General features: G+C 57.3%; 5 protein-coding genes across 5 annotated transcripts; 3 read left to right on the forward strand and 2 right to left on the reverse strand.

The window, feature by feature from the left end:
• The first annotated feature begins 910 nt into the window (after window positions 1-910).
• On the forward strand, window positions 911-4,222 carry CDEST_08281 (Putative Phosphofructokinase domain-containing protein). The gene is made up of 3 exons (XM_062924440.1): window positions 911-2,203; window positions 2,266-2,730; window positions 2,790-4,222. The coding sequence occupies exons 1-3, from the start codon at window positions 1,481-1,483 to the stop codon at window positions 3,960-3,962; spliced, it is 2,361 nt and encodes a 786-aa protein (XP_062780491.1). The 5' UTR covers window positions 911-1,480; the 3' UTR covers window positions 3,963-4,222.
• Window positions 4,223-6,310: 2,088 nt separating this feature from the next.
• Window positions 6,311-8,359, forward strand: CDEST_08282 (uncharacterized protein). The gene is made up of 3 exons (XM_062924441.1): window positions 6,311-6,763; window positions 6,820-7,219; window positions 7,273-8,359. The coding sequence occupies exons 1-3, from the start codon at window positions 6,479-6,481 to the stop codon at window positions 8,175-8,177; spliced, it is 1,590 nt and encodes a 529-aa protein (XP_062780492.1). The 5' UTR covers window positions 6,311-6,478; the 3' UTR covers window positions 8,178-8,359.
• A 2,057-nt stretch (window positions 8,360-10,416) lies between these two features.
• CDEST_08283 (uncharacterized protein) lies at window positions 10,417-13,930 on the forward strand. Its single transcript, XM_062924442.1, has 3 exons — window positions 10,417-12,398; window positions 12,456-13,228; window positions 13,283-13,930. The coding sequence occupies exons 1-3, from the start codon at window positions 11,768-11,770 to the stop codon at window positions 13,490-13,492; spliced, it is 1,614 nt and encodes a 537-aa protein (XP_062780493.1). The 5' UTR covers window positions 10,417-11,767; the 3' UTR covers window positions 13,493-13,930.
• A 446-nt stretch (window positions 13,931-14,376) lies between these two features.
• CDEST_08284 (uncharacterized protein) lies at window positions 14,377-14,779 on the reverse strand. The gene has a single exon (XM_062924443.1). The coding sequence runs from the start codon at window positions 14,748-14,750 to the stop codon at window positions 14,502-14,504; it is 249 nt and encodes an 82-aa protein (XP_062780494.1). The 5' UTR covers window positions 14,751-14,779; the 3' UTR covers window positions 14,377-14,501.
• A 1-nt stretch (window position 14,780) lies between these two features.
• CDEST_08285 (Putative Zinc finger, PARP-type) lies at window positions 14,781-16,439 on the reverse strand. The gene is made up of 5 exons (XM_062924444.1): window positions 16,247-16,439; window positions 15,852-15,987; window positions 15,602-15,703; window positions 15,364-15,529; window positions 14,781-15,305 (listed from the first exon to the last, which is right to left on the reverse strand). Exons 1-5 carry the CDS (start codon window positions 16,263-16,265, stop codon window positions 14,814-14,816), a joined length of 915 nt encoding a protein of 304 aa, XP_062780495.1. The 5' UTR covers window positions 16,266-16,439; the 3' UTR covers window positions 14,781-14,813.
• Window positions 16,440-16,553: the final 114 nt, after the last annotated feature.

The raw sequence follows: 16,553 nt of genomic DNA on the forward strand, positions 1-16,553 counted from the left end.
GCAAGTCTGGACCTGGCAATTGGAGTGGATTTGGGTGGAAGCAGCCCAGAATAAGCCCGAGATGGAAGAGGCCGATGGACATGGACTTGGAACCTTGTTGTTTGTCATTGGTGTTTAAACCCCTCACCGGTGGCCGGAGACATCGACTGCCCGTTTTTCTGTGTGTTTTTTTTTTTCCATCCCTCGCCGTTTCTCCGATTGCCGGTCGCTAGGTAATCTGATATTTCCCTCACCAATGGGTGTGACTCGAAATGGCTTGACACATTGGGGAGCATTTCGGTGCGCCTACAATGTCTTGTCTTATCCAAGCAGCAAATGAGCGATTAATTCAGCAGACCCTCCCCCGGGCCCTCCTCCTCCTCCTCCTCCTCCTCCTCCTCACGGAATCACAAGTACGCTGTGAGTGATGCAGTACTCCAAAAAAATTACCGGGACGGGCTGGTCTTGTCGGGCTTGGTTGGAGATCCTTCTGCAACACTTCACAGGCAAAACCAGCTGAAGACAATCAGAACAACTAACCAGTCAGTCCACTGACACCTTGAGCGGGCTAGCCAGTCAGAGCGTCGTATCGAACCTGATTCAGCAACGCGAATGGCTTTAATAGGCTCTCCCTTCCCTGCGAAGCCGGGGCCCTGCTCTGTGACGCACGACGCTGCGGCCTTTTACGGCCCTTCTGGCTCTGCTGCTGGGCTTGGCCGGAGCTCCCCCGCGCCACGATAAGCGATAAGAGCTCCTCCCTCGCTGGCTCAACCCACGTCACACTCTGTTGAGAGGAGGGGTCTGGCGGGTGATGTGGTGGGTGAGGTGCCCTTTTGGCCTTTTTTTTTTCTCTTCCTGTTCTTTTATCCAAGGTACTTGCTATTTTTTCGAGGTGCCGGGCTCGAAAGTGGCACCACCACCACCACCACCACCACAACCTGTAGCAACTGGTCCCCCGCCATAATAATAAAAACAAACCGCGCTATAATTATCTGGGACGGTCATTTTTCTGCGGCGTGTGCCCCTCTCGTACCTTTGCCCTCCAAACGCCAAATGCCAAACAACCCCAAGCCCGGCCAGGTGTCTCGCAGCTTCCCCCCCTTCGACATCTTCCCAGTCCTAGTCCAAGTCCAAGTCCAAGTCCAAGCTTCCAACCACACTCCGCAGCTCCCAAGCACTTGGCGGCATCTGCCTCGTCTTAACTGGAACTTCATGATCTTGCCCTCTTCCTCCTCCTTTCCCTTCCTCTTCACCTATACCCTCTGATTACGCGCGCACGGCCGATCTACTCGTACGATTATCCCTTGAACATATTACGACCATCTTTGCTGAATATCCCCCTCCCCCTCCCTCTCCCTTCCACCAACGTCGCCGCGCCACGCCGACTGACCCTCTCACCCGTTTGAAGGGCCGCCTCCCGTCTCCCTTCCTCCCCCATTGACTCCGAGACCCCGACAACCCGTCAACATAACCACTGCCACCATCGTCCTACGCCGTAAACATGGCTCCCACGGCTACTAAGAAGAAGATCGCCGTCATGACTTCGGGAGGTGACTCCCCAGGCATGAATGGTGTAGTGCGCGCTGTAGTCCGAACCGCCCTCCACATGGGATGCGAACCCTACTGCATCTACGACGGGTACGAGGGCTTGGTAGTGGGCGGCGACCAGATCCGCAAGGCATCATGGGGAGATGTGCGCAACTACCTCGGACAGGGCGGTACTCTGATCGGAACCCGCCGCTGCATGGCCTTTTACGAACGCCCCGGCCGGTTGACCGCCGCCAAGAACATGATCCTCCACGGCATCGACGCCCTCATCATCTGCGGTGGTGACGGTTCCTTGACTGGTGCCGACAAGTTCCGCGCCGAGTGGCCTTCTCTGATCGACGAGCTCGTTTCCTCCGGTCAGCTCAAGAAGGCTCAGGTCGACCCCTACAGGCACCTCAACATTGTCGGTTTGGTCGGCTCCATTGACAATGACATGTCTGGCACTGATGCCACCATTGGATGTTACTCGGCTCTCGAGCGCATCTGCGAGATGGTCGACTACATCGAGGCCACCGCCTCTTCCCACTCAAGGGCCTTCGTCATCGAGGTCATGGGGCGCCATTGCGGCTGGCTGGCCCTCATGGCCGGCGTTGCGACTGGTGCCGACTTCATCTTCATTCCCGAGAAGCCTAGGGAGGAGAACTGGGAGCAAGAAATGTGTAATATCGTCAAGAGGGTAAGGGCGCGATACCAAACGGCGCGCTGCTGGTCAAACGAAGCTGACAAAAGTCCCTCTAGCACCGAAGCTTTGGAAAGCGCAAGACCATCGTAATCATCGCCGAGGGTGCCCACGACAGCAATGGCAAGAAGATCAGCTCCGAAATGGTCAAGGACCTGCTCGCCGACAAGAATGGACTTGCTCTGGATACCCGCATTACAACTCTTGGTCATGTTCAGCGAGGTGGCACCGCGGTGGCTTACGACAGAATGCTGGCCACGCTGCAGGGCGTCGAGGCCGTCAAGGCAGTCCTCGAAGCTACCCCTGAAACCGAAACCTGCTTCATCGCCATCACTGAGAACCAGATCTGCCGCAAGCCGCTCATGCAAGCCGTCAAAGACACCAAGGAGGTCGCAAAGGCCGTAGACGAGAAGAACTTTGAGAAGGCAATGTCCCTCCGTGACACAGAGTTCGCAGAAATGTTCAGCTCTTACATGATGACCACGAACGTCAGGGTGGACGACCATCATCTGCCTGAAAAGGAGGTTCGTAGCCCACAACTCCATCGTGTGGGTGTGAGCACCGAAAGCTAACACATTGGCAGAGGATGAAGATTGGTTTCATCAACGTCGGCGCCCCCGCTGGTGGCATGAACGCCGCTGTGCGGGCGGGTATCGCCTACTGTCTCTCGCGCGGTCATGAGCCCATCGCCATCCACAACGGCTTTGCCGGTTTCGCCAGACACCATGGCGATAAGCCCGTCGGTGCGGTGCGACCTTTCGACTGGCTGGAGGTTGACAGCTGGGCCAGCAAGGGAGGATCCGAGATTGGCACCAACCGAGAGCTTCCCTCCGAGTCTGGCATGGAGCTCATCGCTAACCTCATCGAGAAGTACGAGTTCGACGGTCTGTTCCTGGTTGGTGGCTTCGAAGCATACCACGCCGTTTCGCAGCTGCGCAAAGCGAGAGAGCTGTACCCCTCGCTGTGCATCCCCATGGTTCTCTTGCCGGCCACGATTTCCAACAACGTTCCCGGGTCAGAGTACTCGCTTGGTTCCGACACGTGCTTGAACGAGCTCGTCCAGTACTGCGACAAGATCAAGCAGTCGGCCTCGGCCACCCGTCGTCGTGTGTTCGTCGTCGAGACCCAGGGTGGAAAGTCCGGTTACGTCGCGACCCTGGCCGGTCTCAGTGTTGGCGCGAGCGCTGTCTACACGCCGGAGGAGGGTATGGACCTCGAGATGCTGGCTGCCGACGTCCGCCATCTTCGTGAGGTCTTCGCCAAGGACAAGGGCCAGTCCTCGTCCGGTCGCCTGATTCTCATCAACGAGAAGGCCGACGACGTCTTCAACGCCAAGCTCATTGCGGACATCATCCGCAAGGAGGCGCGTGGCCGGTTCGAATCCCGCGACAGTATCCCGGGCCACGTTCAGCAGGGTGGCGTTCCCTCGCCCATGGACAGGTGTCGCGCCGTCAGGTTGGCTATCAAGTGCATGCAGCACCTCGAGGAGTTCCGGCCCAAGTCGCATAACAGGTGCAAGAGGGACCCCATGAGCGCCTCAGTCATTGGCATCAAGGGTGCCCAGGTCACCTTCACCCCCATCCTGGACCTCGAGGACCACGAGACGGACTGGAAGAACCGTCGGCCCAAGAACGTTCACTGGGCGCATATGGGTGACGTGGTCAACATGCTCTCGGGCAGGCCCGCCCACCACAAGCCCGAGCAGAGCCTCACCGGATTGAAGGCCAAGGACGTCAAGAGAGGTCTTGATGACTGAGATAGACGCAGACACACAGGGAGTGAGCGAGTTAGATTCTAATACGGGAGGGATACATAAAAAAGAGAACCGCGAGGGAGGAATAGGGTGCTACTTGATTCAGCCGAGGGGAAACGGGCGCGTCGGGGTTTGGCTTTGATTACCTAGGGAACTTGATCAACGAATACATATTTTCTGTCAGACGACACGCGCGAGCGACTCTCCGCAGGCCGATGGTTTTAACTGCCCGTTACTTCTCTACCAACACTGACCTTCATCTCGGGCATTGCGCGGTGGTCATTGAAGGTGCGGCTAGGGCTGCCCTGGTCCCACAAGCCTCACAACATCGCCCCAACGTCAAGACCAATCCTTTCCGGGACGACATCTCCGCCCCTTGGAACGCGGTCCAGGCCACAATGGGCCGCTCTCAAGTTCTCCACGCAACGGTCAGTTTCCGTCAACACCAAAGAAGGTAGGTAGGTAGGTATGTTGCGTGATCACAATCACAATCACAGCAGTTCAGACGACATTGTTATACACATGTCAACAGGTCGACGGATGGGATGAGTGCTGGGGGGGAGCAGCTCCCTTCCTTTCCCCCCACGGGCTTCGATTCAAAAACCATCAAACCCCGGTTCCTGGGAACCTTGTAGGAGGCCAGTCCCCTGGTCCCCTCTCCGATCGAACGGATTGGTGGAATTGGGAAACCTGGTCATCGTGGTAGTTGCCTGTCTTGCCCGTCCCATGTCCCAACCGACTTCAGCATGCCTGAAAGTGGCTACTTGCAGACAGCCCACCGTCGAGAACCATGTCCCGGCGACAAAAGTCCTGAGTGGTTGCCAAGCAGGCGGTCGACGGGCCACCTTATCTTGTTAGCAGCTTGGCTCCGAATGCTGCGTCGTCCCGGTGTAAGAAGAAGCGTGCGCGAAGACTTCGCTGAGAGCTCGGCGCCCCCCACACACACACCTAACAATATGCGGCTGACGGGGCCTCCGACCGAAGAGTACAGCTAGATTCTCCCTTGGGGGTTTGGTCACCGGGCGGGCTGAGGAGGGCAACCCCGAAAGCAGGAAACGTTTGCTGAACCGCTTGGGAATGGAGGAGGGGTGCAGACACGACGCGGCTGAAGGATCGAGGTTTGGGGGCCGTCGATTACTCAATCGTACGGCTGGGCTCGTTTGCTGCTCGTATGGGCAACACCCGAAAGGATCTTGAACATCTATTTTCTGTACTGCTCAAATCGTCTCGAGGCTGGAGACGGCTGATCCTTTAATGGAATGAGAACTTCCATCGGCCCCCAAACTTCTTTACCAAAGGACCAGCTAACTGACTGGTCCGACATCGTCGGTCTGGTCAAGAGAGCCCCCACCTAGGATGAGCCCCGGCGAACCCTTGCCCGGTGTGGGGCAGGGGCGCTCAGTAAGCACCAGCTGAGATATGCATTTGATGCCCCGGTTTAATAAGTGACACCCCTACCCTGGAGTATGAATGTTGCGGGTTGTGGTTGCAGCGCAGGCCTGAAGTTGTTCCAACGAGGAAAGCAAAAGCGAGAAATATCGAAGAAAAAAAAGGAGGAAAAAAGGGCCATTCTGGCCCTTGACCCTGTGGATATGCCCCATGTCCGTGGATCGTGAGGAGGTTGGGTGTCTCCTCAAACTCCAAAGACCGTTGAATTCGTGGAAGATCAGAGCTAGGCGCGTTTGGAAACGGCGTACCGACAGTGCTGATGTTGACCAGAATCGTGAGGGCTCATGAAAGAGCCGTCAGGGCCCTAATGCCAGCCGGTTCGGGTCCAGCCGCATACGGCCCCCAGATGTCTCGACGTTTCTTGGATGCAGCATACGAGCATCGACAACCCGTGGGCTCACCCGGACAAGCACCCCAAGCCCTACCAGGAACGCCACAACCGAAGTCTTGGACAGCATATCCATGCATGCGCTATCACGTTCTGGGCGCGGCCGGCAGCTCTGCTCGACATCCTTGATCGCGGAAAGGCCTTATTTGTCACTACCTTCTTCACAGGCCTTGTTTGCCTGCCCAATGACTGTCCCGACCTCGACGACAACCCCCGAAATACACCCACTCGACTTTCAGGGCCGTTGCTGTGTCAGCGACATGGGTGATATCGAACCGGGCTGAACGGGGCTGTCTGTCTTTGAACCAACGGAGAGACCCACGAAGATGCAGTCAACTCGCCTCCTAGCCTCTCCGGGGTTAGCTGACAATAGTTATGCGACTTGATTGCAACAAGACCTCGGTGTCCGGGACCAGGGAGGTGTGGTTGCATGACACCCCGCCGGAGGCTGAATGGACCGAGCGGTGATAAACCCAGCGACCCCGAGCCTGGCGTAGTGTTCTCTTTGACGTCTCGCTTTTCTGCTTGAGTCGACACTTTGCACGACTTTTAGGTCCTGGCCTGCATACCGACCCCCGATTCCCTCCTGTGAGGTCGAGTCGCGCTTGACTTCATAACTAGACCGAGCGCTCGCGCAACACTGCTTGCCCTTCCTGTCGTTCACCGCCCCATATAATCCGCGATGCCGTCTCCGATGATGGCGAGATTCCTCACCTATTTACTGGGGATGATCATCCTCCTGTCCCCTCCGGCATCTTGTATTACGGCTTGGTGGACGGAGCTGAGCCCTCATCTGGCGATGCAAGATCCGGAAACGGGCAAAATTGTGTACAGTGCTTGCAACAGCAACTCCACGCCCATTCTGCCCGTCGATGGCCTCAACGTCTTCAGCCTCCAGAACAAACCTCGAATCGGCACGTCCATCGCCGCCGCAGGATGGTACGATGTGGGCGAGCATACGACAATGGTAGGTCCAGCAGTATTGAGTGGCCATGTCGTGTAGTGACTGACATCTCCTGTCAGGCCTCCGTCTTTTACCAGGCCGAAGATGGCGCTCTGGTTAACGGTTACTTCGTTTGCGATTTTCAAACGGGCCATTACAACACCTCAGGCGAGTATATCATCTCCAAAACGGCCGGCGTCGAGTCCATACACAACGAGACGGGGCTTGCGGTCGAGCTGCTGAGCTCCAAGGACGGGTACCGCCTGTTCTTCCACGACGAGGCCAAGACCGTCAATCTCATGTCGTACACGACGACAATTGGCGAGTGGCAACTCCAGGGGACCATCTCGCAGGACCCGGTTGGCGGAATGGCACTGGCGTCGACACACTCTGGCCAGATGAACATATCGGTCGTCTTCCCCAAAGATGCGGAAAACCTCGAAGTCTCGAGACTCTTCAAAGACGAGACGTGGCGTCTAGGTTTGTTGGCCCTGAAAGTAGAACCCGCCGTGAAAATGCTGACCGTTGCGAAGCCACACTGCCTCGCCCCCTGGTCGGCAACGGAGTAAATGCCAGTACCAACGCGTCCGACATCATACTCGATTCGTCGTTCAAGCCAAACTTCACCCTGCCCGCATTCTCGAACAACTTGACTAGCCTAGGCGCAATGGTTGACCAGTCATATGTGCGCAGCATCTTTTACCTGGGAACCGATGCCAAGCTGCACCAGGTGTCGAATATCAACTGGCAGTGGACGTCGATGCCGGACAAGAATTCAGCGATTTGGCCCGTGGCCGATGTTGCCGGTGGACCCTTTGCGACAGCGAACAACGTTGATACAAACGAGGCGTGGATATGGTATCGATCAAACGGCAGTTTGGTACAGTTATACCACGGTAGCAATGGCTTGTGGGCGCAGGCAACGAGGGTGCCCAGCTTCAATGCGACCAAGCCGCTCGATGAAGGGCCTAACGAGACCGCGCCACTGACGACTTCAACGACCGCAACAGGGAACCCGGTAGTGTTGTCAACCGGGGCCAAGACCGGCATCGGCATCGGCGTTTCGTTGGGAGTGATCGCCCTAGCCGTCGTTGGGATCTTATTCCTCAGGAGAAGAAGACGACAGCAAGAGGCGGTAGCTGAGGCGGCCCGTCTCAAAGAAGCGGAAGCCATGGCCCAGATGGCTCCCTTCGGCAACCTGACGTGGGGCCCGGAGTCGCCAACGGAAAAGCACGGGACAGAGTTGGTTGAAGCGGACGCGGTGGACACGACAGCGCCACAAGAGCTGGCGAATGCAGGCGAAAGGTACGAGCTTGTGGGTGAAGGGCACTGGAGAGAAATGGACGCGACAGGGCAGAACGGGGCCAGGAGGAGTATCGGGGGGTGGAGAGAGGCTCAGGCTCAGGAAGCACAAGAGCTGCAAGGCGAGAAGAAGTGAGGCCGTGAGCCAGGCCCGGGTAGTGACTAATGACCTTGACGACTAGAGACGATAATGCAGCGCCTTTTGCGGCCATCAGCGGGCTTGCCGTTTTGAGTGATGTAGATATATATCCTCTGCCATCAGTAGGCTGCCAGGCCTCGGAAGCTCCAGGGACTCCCGTCTCAAGTGGGCGGCTCCGTGCACGAGCCCCATAACCGAGTGTACTTGGTTGACAACAGCAGTCAGTACACCGGAGTCTGGTCTGGATCGAGAGTCTAGCCTCTGATGAACTGCTCACTGTCATAGCAATGCTGGCGTTGCCTCTTAAGTATACATGACTAAGCTTGTTGGAAGAGCTGGGCCAGGCTGTGCCTCGTGATGGTGTTATAGGAGGCAGCTACCCAGAAGACGGAGCAGCTCATGAACGGGCTGGATGACGGCATGTCTCCCCTTAGGGTCCTCCGGGGCATCGGGACCGCCCAATCAGGGATGGCGTTCCTAACACCATCCCATCTCGCAGTCAACGTGCTGAAAGGTAAACCTGCACGGGTAGTCAGGCGAATCAGAAGCTAGAGCATGACCTCGTCGTTCTTTCGGGATGGGCATCTGATGAGCGGACGGAACGAAGCTGTCATCGGGCCAGGTTCGCGACTGCTGTGTCGGTCCTGACGATCAGACCGAGGCGGGAGCAGCGATATCCCAGTCTAGTCGGGAAGAACCGAAGCCCAAGTGTGGGGACTTGGCAGCAAACATTTGACGACGAAGAGGCTTGTTCCACCGAGGGATGTCGTTCGACGGGCCGCGGTTGTTGAGCGTCAGAACGTGATCTATCCACAGAGACGGAGAAGCAATAAACAAACAAGGCAGTAGGAGGGGGGGTGGAAAAGGCGTTGGGCCGAACAAGGAAAACGGCGAGAAACAAGGGCGAGAGTTCAATCCAGGGACCGAGCCCGGCAGTTGTCGGGATTGCAGTAGCTGGGTGGGAGAGTGGGCAGCGCAAGTTAAGTGGCGGTTGGGTATCGGTGTGTAGAGTGGATTACGGATTACAGCAAAGGCGTTCTCGGGCTCAGCAGCGGTTCCCGCAGCGTCTCTGTTACTGTCCAGAGGCTGGCTGCCTTGGCGTAAGAAGGGAAGCGCGAGAGCAGGCAGAGTGAGGGAGGTGAGCGTGTTGACTGGACTGGCCAGGGTGGATGCAGGATTGCGTCAGTGTCTTTCCTGGCGATGGACTGACTGGAGTATTCCGTTGTGAATGTGACGGGGCTGGGAGGGGGAGGGGGGAAGTAAGACGAAAGGGGGGCGATGAGGAAGAGAGGGGGAGAGAGCAGGACGGAGATGGCAGAAGACAGAGGGAAGGCAGAAGGAAGGCAGCTGTCAACCCTTCCGTGTGTCTTTGCTTGAGACTCTGGCGACTGCTCCTTCTCCTCCTCCTGGCGACGGTACGAATGAAAGAGAAGGAGTGACTCTAAGAGATGGGGGGAAAGCCGGATAGGTACATAGGTACTTAGGTACTTGCCAATCGTGACTTGCTCCACCTTTCCGTCGTCTTAGCTCCTTCCCGCTCTTTCCACACGACTTAACCACTTCCAAATGTCCTTCCTCCTTTCTTGGCCCCTCGTTTCACCGGGAATTCCAGCAATAGCGGAAACAATAAGATCTAAAATCAGGTCTTTAGCATGCCAGCCAGGCATGGCACCGGCTGTTGGTGCCAAGGACACGAGGCTCCATCGTCAACAGCTCGGGGGTAGCATTCAGCTATTTAGCTCGCCGATCTTAAAGGCGACGGTTGTGTCATGAGCGATTGTACAGGTTATGGCAGACCAACCGCTACTGCCACAGAATACCAAATCAGCATCGTCTTTCTGCAAACAGAAGGGGGAGCTCGTCCTGCTTGGTTTCATGCACCTATGACCTGCAAGTCACATGTCGAGCAACAACAGTCATTGGGCATCAGAAATCGGCGAGAATCCAGGCGCCCATTTGCCAGCCTGCCAGCCTGCCTCTCTCGTCCAAGCCACCACCACCCAAGAAAAAGCCCAATGACTGACAAGAGCAACATCAGCCCTGCGCCCACCATCACTACCAACTGAGCCCAAGTGGATGCCTCCAGCATGCATCCAAGTGGATGATGACTACGGCACACTGGGCTCGCGTTTCTATGCATCTCGGCGCCTTTCCTTTTGCCTACCGCCGCTTCGTCCAAAGTCCATCAATCTTGTCCGTCGGCTTCTGTTGTTGCTGCTCCCACCCCCTTCCCTCCCCCCAAACTGCGATAGCTTGTCGTTGCTTTTCTCTATTGCGTTGGCCCGGCTTAACGCTACGACGCATTGTTGATGTTCCCAGGTTGCTGGTCTTCTCCCGTTTCTCCATCTGCGCTTCCTCCCGTCCACCGCTTGCTTTCTCTCTCTCCCTATACCTAAACTGGTTTGACACCCAATAATCTCCAATTCCGCGATAGGGCACCGTTACCGCCGCATCCAGCAGGGCAGACGGGCGTTGTGCATCTCATCATCCCGCTTTTCCAGAAACCCTGAATCAGTCGTCGGCCCAAGTTGATTGATTGCCTTTGCGCTTGCTCCTCACGGTCTCGACTCACCGTCGTGACGGGTTCCCTACCGTCCCGCTTCCCGCTTCCCGCAGCTACATAGTACTGGTACACGGTAGATAACCCGTCGGGAACACCCCTGCTGAGTGACAGCGGTTCACCGCGCGGCGCATGCCTACCACGCCTGGGAGGGACTCGAACTCGACAGAAATCGACGGGGCCACTCGACACGCTGATGAGAACAGGCTCATGCCCTCGCTACCTTGCCTAGGCAAACTGCTGTACAGCGTAGAGTCGCTTTTGAGCCGGCCAACCCCTTTCGTTTTCTTCGTCTCGCTTGCTTGCTCTCCCGTCCCGCCATCCCATCCCTCCTTCCACCCGTCCAAACTAAACTCCATCCCCCACGAACCCAGAAGAGAAGCACGCAGCCTGCTTTGCTGGTGCGCCGCCCTATATCACCTGTCGGCCGTCTTTATTACATACCCACGTTACCAACTTTACCTGCATACTTGCGTCCATACGTTCATACATACGGATACATAGCCTGCCCACCCATCCTGCTGTGGTATGACGACGTTGCTCCTTCTCTGACTCTCTTTCCCTCCCCGCTTTCCCTCTTACTCGCCCACTCACTCTCTCGCTCTCACTCACTCCCCCCTCCTTCTCTCTCTTTCCCACCCCCTCTTCTCAATCCATCCATAAGCCGGCTCAGCTCCAGGCCCGGCCTCAGATTAAAGTAGATCCTCCACTACTCTGCCCACGGCTTGTCGCTCGTTCCGCAGCGCTACGCGAGACGTCTAGCTCAAACCCCCTTTTTGTTCCTCTTTTATTTCTTCCTCGAGGGTCGCTTCTTCCGTTTGCGCACGATTCCTGTGTCTTGGAAAACTAGGTAGTGTCGTAAACGCTCACGCTATCGCCTGCGCTACACAAAGCAACTCCCGCTTACTACCCCGCCATTCATCCCACCTGTTCAGATAAACACTCAAACAAACACACCCTGACGCCTCCCCTCCCCCGCCGCACGTCTCCCGTCCACCGAAAGCCGTTTGCGTTTAGACAGGAAACCATGGCGTACCGGTCCAACGACTTTGAGGAGCGTTTTTACGACGAGGGTCCCCGCCGCCAGCGCGCTGAAAGCCGCGTTGCATTCAATGACGTCGACGTGCGAGTGAAGGAGCGCGAGCGCGAGCGTGAGGGTGACCGTCTCCGTTTCTTGCGCGACGAGCGCCCTCCCGAAGCAGGCGCCCTCGTTTTGAGCCGCCGAGAAGTCGAGTCGAGAGAGCTGTCACGCCCTCGCCAACGCTCTCCGAGCCCTGTCTACCGCGAGCGCGTCGTTCGCAGAGCCCGCAGCTTGACACCTCCGCACGTCCATGAGCATCAGCACCAGCATCAGCAAGAGCTCGAGCGCTCGAGGGTGCGCATTTCCGAGCGCGAACGTGAGATTCGCAGCCCGTCACGTGGCCCTCCTCCCGAGCTGATCCGCGCTCGATACGTCGAACGCCAGAGGTCGCCCTCTCCACCGCCCCCGGCCAGAGAACGCAGCCGCGTCGGCGTGCGCATCGTCGAACGTGAGAGAGAGCGAGAGAGAGCGCCGTCTCCCTCGCCCTCGCCGCCGCCGCCACCTCCCCAGCCCCAGGTCATCCGAGGACCCACGATTGAACGAGAAGTCATTACCCACTACAGAGACATCGACCATGGTGAGTTCAGCCAGTCCCGGCAGGAATCAAGGCCCCGCCCAGGTCTAATGTATTCAGGTGTCACCCGCGTGCCGAGCCCGCCGCCTCCTCCTCGCCCTGCTCCCAGGCCCAAGACTCGTACTGAAGAACGGGAGCTGGATATCGACATCACCACGTCCCGCAACAGAACCGACATCGACATTCACCGATCGCACAGCCGCCACCGATCCCCCAGCAGGGAGCGTAGATCCCCCGCCTTCCAAGACCAAAGAGATCTCGTGGTGAGCACCGACCGCCTTCGCATCGACGATCGTCATTACCACAGCGGATCGCGCCGCAGAGCCCATTCCGCGGCCGCACGCACGCCCGTCGACGAGGAGGCCGAATACATCACCTCCAAGATCGACTCACGTGGCAAGATGGGCGAGGCCTGGAACGGTGCTACCAAGGACTGGGCCATTGTCGATGTGCCACCGGGAACGGAACGTGTGCGCATGGACGGTGTAGGCGGCGGCTCCGCCGAGGTCACCTGGCAGCGTTACAACGGCGTGAGACGAGCCAAGTTCATTCCCGAGCGGGATAGCGGTCCGGTTTCGGCGCCGGCGCCGGCCCCCGAGCCGTCGCCGCGAGACTCGCGGGACCGTCTTAGCCTTCAGGTGTACGACCGCGAGACGGAAATCGAGATTGAGAAGACCAAGGAGCGCGCCCCGGGGCGCCGCCAGCCCACGAAGCGCAACGAGATGTGGACTGAAATCACAAAGGACCTTGTCATCCGCGATGCCATCGTCGAGCTTGGCTACGACTTTGAGGAGACTGAATACTTCTTCTACATTATGCAATACCTGAAATATGTAAGATCTGACCGAACCGTCATGAGATAACGGCACCTTGCTAACGCAGTTCAGGATGACGTTCTTGAGCTCGTCCAGGTATCAGACGACATCCGTCGCTTCCGCAAAGAACGCGTCCGCGAGTACGAGAGGGATTGGGTGCACGACGACTGGGACCGCCGGTCTCATCACCACCACCACCGCCGAGGGCCGAGCAAGTACGATGATGAACGAATCTACGAGCGCGAAGTCGTGTATGACAGCCAACGGCCCCGTCGTTGGTAAGCAATGCATTCACAGCGAGCTAAAGACGTATTGAGCTGCGCTCCCAGCCGCCGTTCGGCATCGTGAGTTTGGGCCAAGACAGACGCTTTTTACACTGGATTCGAACAACAGAACATACTACTTCGGACGGAATGTGCTGGCATTTAGAGGGCCGGATCTGCTGGGTGGGCAAATGTGCGCGTTTTCTCTTCTGATTGCAGCCCAATTGTGGGGGCTTTCTGCCTGGCACAAAGTGTAACGACTTATGAATACAACATAGCGGCGGACGCAACTAGGGCGGAGTTTAGATTGTATTAGGAGCAATAACGATTTATGACTCGGTCCGGGAGCGCCTATCTGTGAGAGCTTGGTGTTTACGTGAGAAGCTTTGGTCTCATTTAACAATTGACTTGAGTCTTTCTTTGTCTTTCTCTTTCTCCCTGAGACCATGGTGGTTCTTTCTGTCTATGCTCGTCATGGCTTCAAGACATGGTCTAGATGCCCGGCCCTGGAAGCAAGGAGGGCCGAGCAGTCGGGGCCCGGAGGGAACCGCTGTGGAGAACCGGCTCCCGTGCGGAGACCGATCAAGCTTCCCCCGTACGGCCTCGGGTGTGCGGGGAAAGGAAAGGGTTGTCTAAGAGATGGCCGGCATACCGCGTGCTCTTGATGCCGAGCGATGATGCTAGCTGGTTCTGGGATGGTTCCCAGTGGAATATTTGAGCGTGGCCTCTCGGACGCCACTAGACTTAGATCTTGGCCTCATCGCCAACCTGCTCGGTCTCACAGCCGCGCCATCTCACGGTCGGCCGATATCGCCGACCTCGACGGAATCACTGGGAGAAGGGAACTCGCAAACTAGTAAGATGCGATTGGAGCGGGGACGGTGACGTTCATTCTTCACCACCACCTCGCGGCTCTTCTAAAACTCGAGCCGCCTAAACGATCGGTCCCGTGAGGGCAAAACAAAACTTTTCCAATTGCTCATACAGACTTCCCGTCCAACAAAGCAAGTGGCGGTTTGAGCAAACGACTATAGTACAGAGGTTCCCCCCCTTCCTCCGCTTCGGAAACCGGGGTCGTGTTGCGAGAACAGAATCGGTTGGGTATGAACTCGAAAGAACAACGTTGAAACGACAAGGTATATAGTAGTACACAGACATTGACCGGCAGATGAGTCCCGGAAACACAGTCCCGGTAGTCCTTCATTCTCAGCCGCCGGAAGACGACGATGATGCTTCGGTCCATGGTGACGGTCGAGCATAGTCGCTAATGGAAACATTTACCTGTGGGGGAAAAAAATGCTGGCTCCATCTCACGATAGACTCGACTACACGGGCCAGACTTACTTGCGGGAACGGCTGGCACGAGCGGACTTGGGCTTCTCCTCGGCAGCGGGAGTAGCAGCGGCCTTCTTGCGGCCCTTAGGCGCCGCCTTGGCCTTCTTCGGCGCAGGCTCCGCCTCCTCGTCATCCTCAGACGCGGTGACAATATCGGCCTCGGAATCTCCTTCGTCGTCAACCACGGTCTTGGCCTTCTTCGTGGCGGGGTTCTTTGCCGCGGTCTTCTTGGGGGCGGCGGCCTTCTTGACGGCACCGCGCTTGGGCTTGGGAGCATCCTCCTCCTCGGAGTCCTCGTCCTCGGCCTTGACAGCAGCAGCAGCAGCCTTGCCACGCCTGGCCTTAGGCTTCGGCTTCTCGTCCTCATCCTCGGGCTCAGGTTTAGCGGTGGCCTTCTTGGCACGCTTAGCCTTGGGCTTCTCCTCTTCATCGTCTTCCTCAGCGGCGGCAGCGGCGGGCTTGCGGCCGCGCTTCTTGCCCTTGGCAGGGGCCTCCTCCTGTGGTCGAACGTGAGCATCTCTGCAAGCTGTTCAAGTTCAGTGGATAAGAACGTACCTCGGCCTCGCTGGCGTCCTCGCCATCATCCCAGTCCTTGGGCTTCTTGCCGCGAATGCCGCGCTGGCCGGTCTTGTTCATCCAAGGGTCGCCGTTGAAGTCATCAGGGTCAATGTGGCCCTGCTCAACGGCCTTGCGGATCTTGGCCTGGAGGTCCGGGTGGTCGCTGGAAATGAGTGTCAGTTGCGGCACGTCTTCATAAGGCTTGAACGGGGGAAGGGGGCCAAGGTAGTCTGACTTCATCTCCTCGTAGCCGTCAAAGGCGTCAAAGTCGAATGTACCGTCGCCCTTCTCACAGAGCGCCCTGACCTGCGCCATCTGCTCGCCAGAGACGCAACCCCTTAGTCATGAAAAGTCAGCATGCGCAAACCAGAGCAAAGAAGACGGTGGCGCCCAAAAACGCGTATACGCAAAACGAGGGGCAGGCCAGGCAGAATGAGAGGGGGGGGGGGACTTGGGGGAAAAAAATTAGAATCGGTGGCACATACCAATGCTTCCACTTGAAGGCCTCATGATCCATGATCTTGGTCCAGGTGCCGAAGCGGAGGGAGCCCTTCACGCACTTGGAGGCGGCCTTCTTGCACACGCCATCGGTGCAGCCGGCGCGGTTGTTCGGCGAGACCTCTGTTCCGAGGCGAGGTTGTTAGCATACAGATACGCAAAATGAGTCAGAGAATGAGATTATGGCGTGTGTGAGTATGAGTATGAGTGAGGGGAGCGCATTGCGAAGCTTGAGATGGATGGGGGGGGCCAAGTCCTCCTTATGACGTAAGGGTTGGGTACTAGCTTTCCGACGCGTTGCTGAGCTGAGTCAACGCGACCGCAGAAGGGGAGGCGCATGAGAACGCTCCCTTGACGATTAAATGAACAGTCAAATACTCACCGACGCGGTATTCGGGCATCTTGACCAATTGTGTATGACCGACGGATGCGGGGATATCGTAGGGTGTTTTCTGAGGACCTAAAGAAAAGAAAGAAAGATTTTGAAAGGGGTAGGTGTTTTGAGAGAGAGAGAGAAGGAGAAAGAGAAAAGAAACACGAGGGAGGAGAGGTGAGAGGCGAGAGAGAGGAAAGAGCGATGGGAAAGTGAGGAGGAAATTTGGTCTCTGATTGTTGGTCGGTCGTTGGTTTAAAGTAAGAGTGCAACCGCCCTGTAACGCCCTGTAGTGAACTGTCTCCTGCCTGCACGG

The sequence above is a fragment of the Colletotrichum destructivum genome, chromosome 5, assembly GCF_034447905.1.
Source record: "Colletotrichum destructivum chromosome 5, complete sequence".
Lineage (NCBI taxonomy): Eukaryota > Fungi > Ascomycota > Sordariomycetes > Glomerellales > Glomerellaceae > Colletotrichum > Colletotrichum destructivum.